The 4,697-nt window shown below is 39.1% G+C and overlaps 1 protein-coding gene across 1 annotated transcript; it reads left to right on the top strand.

The window, feature by feature from the left end:
- Nucleotides 1-1,023: 1,023 nt before the first annotated feature.
- Nucleotides 1,024-2,678, top strand: LOC119720823 (heme transporter hrg1-B-like). The gene is made up of 3 exons (XM_038190677.1): nucleotides 1,024-1,433; nucleotides 2,049-2,216; nucleotides 2,526-2,678. The coding sequence occupies exons 1-3, from the start codon at nucleotides 1,160-1,162 to the stop codon at nucleotides 2,669-2,671; spliced, it is 588 nt and encodes a 195-aa protein (XP_038046605.1). The 5' UTR covers nucleotides 1,024-1,159; the 3' UTR covers nucleotides 2,672-2,678.
- The last annotated feature ends 2,019 nt before the right edge of the window (nucleotides 2,679-4,697 follow it).

Raw genomic sequence — 4,697 nt, 5'->3', positions numbered from 1 at the left:
TGAATTGAAGCGCGCGTGCGTGCAGAAAACGCGTGGGATAACAGCGCCCTCTTGTGAAGTTCAGACACGAACCCGGGCTAATAAAAAGCGATCTTCATAACATGGGGAGGGGGGCCGGGGGATTAAATATTTCGGGTGGAGAATTGCAAGATGTTTTGTATTGAACAACTTCGCATTTCAGACCAAAAAGGCACGTTAAAGTTTCTTGTATTTGCACGTTTTTGTCTTCAGCCTAAAAAATCAGTCACAGCTTGAGTTCCAGAGAAATGAGAAACCAAGACTAGTGGGGCTTAAGGTTCCTCAATGAATTTTATTTTTCGATCAACCTATTAAAATTAGGACGAGAATCGCCAAATAATTTTCAAATTGGGTTATCTCAGATATTTTCCATGTGAATAAATACCAAATCGAGACTACGGTGGCCGTATATGGCAACGAAAGAGGCGAACCTATGATGATCGCTGCAGTCGCCTATTAAGAAATTATAAATTTAAGGGAATATAGCTGCTTATCATTAAAAGTTATAAATAACATCACACAAAATATTCGTAATTCCAAACCCCCTCACGACCCGACGCCCGCCCGACCCCCCCCCCCCCCCCCAAGAAGATTTGGGGATTCGATCAAGGAAACTGGCTTTTTGAGGCAATTTCTGACCACTTTAACCAATTTTTTTTTTGGAAAAGATGGTGGTGTAAGCAGTGCCTGCCTTCATTGCGACGTCACTTAAAAAAAAAAAAAAAATGGGTTCGTTGGGGGGGGGGGAGCATGCCCCCCCCCCCGCCCCCGGATTTCCCTTGTCTGGTTCACAACATTGGTGCATCCGGATCCGCCCCCACCGATCGACCCTCAAAAGGAGGGGGGGGAAGGAGGAAAATAGAAGATGCCTGAAGAAAATACTCTTCCCCTCCTAAGTCATAAATAATCCAGCCGTGATCTCCATATCCATCCAGCCAAAATGTTTGTAAAAAGTTGGCGGAAAAACGGTAAAACTTCTGACTAAAGAGGGCGCTAGTCACGCTTGCATAACGTATAAATTACACACAAAACATCAACGAGCTCGATCGTAGGTGGCATTTGTTTTATAATTTTCCAAGTAAATTATAATAATTTAAACATCCAAGACCTTTTTCCCTCCGCTCACTCATTCATAAGTAAGATGAGTCATCTTTCTTCAGCTCCCGATGATGCGGCCACAACATCATCACCAGAGCTCAAGGACAACACGGTTGTCCCTGCCGCTCTGAGTCCGCATTTTTCCAGCGGGTCAACGCATAAACAAGCGGCCGCAATGGAGCCCTCTCCCACGGCGATGCGGTGCAGGGTCGGCCTGGCCGTGACCGGTATCTCGCTCGGTGTGCTGGTCCTTCTCGTGTTTTTGGCCGTGGCGGATTTCAGGAATTATCACATCGCGTGTTGGGGATTGGCAAGTGGTGAGTATGGAGAAAAGGAGATGCTTTTTCCTGGAAGTTGGATGACGGTGAATCATTTTGACGGAGTATTAAACAATTGCCAACTCGGGGATGCAGCACTTGAATACAGCTGGACAGGGCAGGCCAAAATTAACAATCACTGGAAAGATATTGATATCCACTACAAGAGATGTTGATGTCCACCACAAAAGATGTTGATGTCCACTTCAAAAGACAGTGATATCAACTACCAAAATAATAGCTGAACCAATTCGTCGAGGAAAAAACTCAAATCAATGATTTTGAATAATTATTCTTGTTAAGAATTATTCAAATTTCAAGGCTAAGTTATAGGCCTATGTAGGGAAGGTTTTTGTGTGGCCTCAGTATTGCTGCGCTGTACTAGTACTGGAGAACCTGGCATGTGGCCAGAGATACAGCGCAGCAATATCGCGGCCACACTAGTGGGGCTAGGAAGGTTTTGTAAAAATAGAAAAAAAAACAGGCTAGAAAATTAGGGATGGGGAAATATTATTTTCCATGTGATGACACTTTTCCCAGAGTGGTGTACCATTTTTGTGTTGAGTTGTGGATATTGAATTTTGAATTGATGTCAACATCTTGTTTTGATTGCAGGAATCTTTGCTGTTTTTACCCTTATCGTCCACATTCAGCATCTGAAGGGAAACCATGACGACTGGTTGAATCGTCTGAAACTGCCCATCATTCTTGGATTCTTTGTACAACTCGGAACGATACCTGCATTCATCACCTACATTGTCTTAGCAATCGTACAAAACCAATGTGAGTAAAGTGAAATAAAAAGTGTAAATAAATATAAGTTCAATCGTTTTATTTGAATCAACAAGACATGTAGATAAAACAAAAAAGATTGGGTTTTCTGAGCATTTCAACATACTACTTGGCATTGCTCAATTTTTTTCATACCCGGTTATAATAAATACAACAACTAACAAATTATGTGTTTTTTTGTATAGATTTTTAAATTACAATAGTGATGTTATTTTTCAGTTCTTTCACACTGAAGGATGGAATGAATTATTAATATAAAGTTACTCAATAAAGATATCAAATTTCATTTCTGTTTTGCAGCTGTTATGCCACTGAACGGACCTCACCATGGTTACTACGTCACAGCTGTTTGGGTATTCATGACTTGGAAATGGTCTTTCGCGCTCTTCTGGTATTCAAAAAGCTACCGACGATTTTACATCACTAAATATGTGTCCATTCCCTGAAAAAAAACGAAATGCTGCGCTCATGAAGGTTTGTATTGATTTCATAATATTTTTTTCTTTTTTTGACAAATTTGTAAACTAAATATTTTGAAAAAAAGGGTTTTTTTTCTGTGTGAAAAAAAGGAACAGAGATACAGGGTTCATACTATGTGCATGAAGTACAGTGATGCATTGCAGGTTGTGATACGTTTAGATTGTACATGTAAATCTACACGAAAATGAAAACCAAATGTGAAAAGCATGCTGTCTAAAAATTCAGGGGGGACTTCAACCATTTTAAAGTTGTTTTTTTTTAAACCTCGGGTTCTCTATATTTTGGAGTGCATATTAAATGCAGAAAAAAAATTTATGGAGCATCAGCTCCACTCATAGCCACGTTTGTCAAGATTTTATACCGAGGTTATATTTTGTGTTATTTTGATAAACATTACGAAAGATGTTCAAGTGAGTCAAATTAGGTTTTGCCCTTCACCGACGTTTTTAAACACTGTATACTCAGTGTGTTACCTCCCGAGTGAAAGTTGGAAAAAATCACTCGGGTGGGACTCGAACCCACGACCTCCTGCTTTCTAGTGCAGATGTCTTACCACTCGACCACCGAGCTAACGGGATCGGTTGGCCGGTTCGAATCTGATGTACATAGCAGCGGGTACCGCATAAACTATTATAAGATGGAATTTTGCGTCGGGGTGATATAAGTCAAATTAGGTTTTGCCCTTCACCGACGTTTTTAAACACTGTATACTCAGTGTGTTACCTCCCGAGTGAAAGTTGGAAAAAATCACTCGGGTGGGACTCGAACCCACGACCTCCTGCTTTGAAGGGCAAAACCTAATTTGACTTATATCACCCCGACGCAAAATTCCATCTTATAATGTTCAAGTGACTTTGTCAACTTTTTGGAAAATTCTGAGCTGGGGGAATATTACAAAGTATTGATAAATATATGTGGTAATAGTATTATGTTGTATTGTTTAAATTTATGATAACTACATCACAGGGTGACGGAGATAGATGATTATATTATATCTTTGGAGTGACCCAAGGCCCAATTTCATAAAACTACTATTGAGAGAACATTGCTGAAAGGGATATAATGTAGTTGGGTCCATCACAAGTCCAGTCCCATGTCCAGTCCCAAGTAACAGTGGATGAACAATAACACAGGTATGCCTTTGTCAAAGCTCTTTGAATAGCTTGTGAGTTGAATTGGGACTGGAGAACTTGTGATGGACTTGCAGGGGCTTGTGATGGACTTGCAGGGACTTGTGATGGACTCGACTAAGAAAAAAATCATATAAGAACCAGTCATAATTAGTATAACTCGCATGGCATTTCGGTTGGTAACCTATTTTATTTTGTAAGCAATATTCTTTCCGTGCTAAGCACATTTTTCTGCTCAGCAACTTCATGAAATTGGCTGCTGGTTTTCACTGCCAAATTCTAAGTGCTGAGATCAGCATTCTTGTGTTAATAAATTTGATTTTTTGTAGTTTATCTTTAAATCATGTTCATGTATCTCCATGAATATATTTGTTGGAGAGTTAGTGTGTGCTGTAATAAAACATTTTTTTTTTTCATGTACAAGATTTTTTTTCTAGTTTATGAATTAAAAAGAGATGAAACACACGAATGAAGGTGAATTGAGACCAATGTACCACACTAACTAACCACAATCATTCCTTTTTTATACTCTACTTGCAGAGAAAATGGTAAATGATAATTATATGGAGGTCATAGGCATTTGGGTTTTAATGAAAGCTTATAGATACCCAAAATGATGATGTGTGTAAGTTGCAACAAGTAAGCCTACAAGACCTAGACAAGGTTTGTCTATAGTTTATTTTCTTAAAGGTGGGTAAGAATTTTTTATTTTAATTGGCAGGGAATATTGTGAAGGGCCAATTTTGAATTTACACCACCGCAAAGCATATTCCATCTTATGAATTACATAATGAGAGTTGCTTGTTCATATAGTGTAGTAACATGTGATTCCTCTTGAAGTATTTTTGAATTTTATTTGTAA

Source organism: Patiria miniata, unplaced genomic scaffold (assembly GCF_015706575.1).
Source record: "Patiria miniata isolate m_02_andy unplaced genomic scaffold, ASM1570657v1 HiC_scaffold_9, whole genome shotgun sequence".
Taxonomy (NCBI): domain Eukaryota; kingdom Metazoa; phylum Echinodermata; class Asteroidea; order Valvatida; family Asterinidae; genus Patiria; species Patiria miniata.
Note: the sequence above shows the minus strand (reverse complement) of the source record. Positions and strands in the feature narration are given on the sequence as shown.

Excerpts from the sequence above, each read along its gene's own strand:
- LOC119720823 (XM_038190677.1), top strand. The coding sequence starts at position 1,160 with ATGAGTCATCTTTCTTCAGCTCCCGATGATGCGGCCACAACATCATCA. Across the intron at positions 1,434-2,048 it reads GTGTTGGGGATTGGCAAGTG|GAATCTTTGCTGTTTTTACC; the intron begins GTGAGTATGGAG and ends TTTTGATTGCAG. Across the intron at positions 2,217-2,525 it reads AGCAATCGTACAAAACCAAT|CTGTTATGCCACTGAACGGA; the intron begins GTGAGTAAAGTG and ends TCTGTTTTGCAG.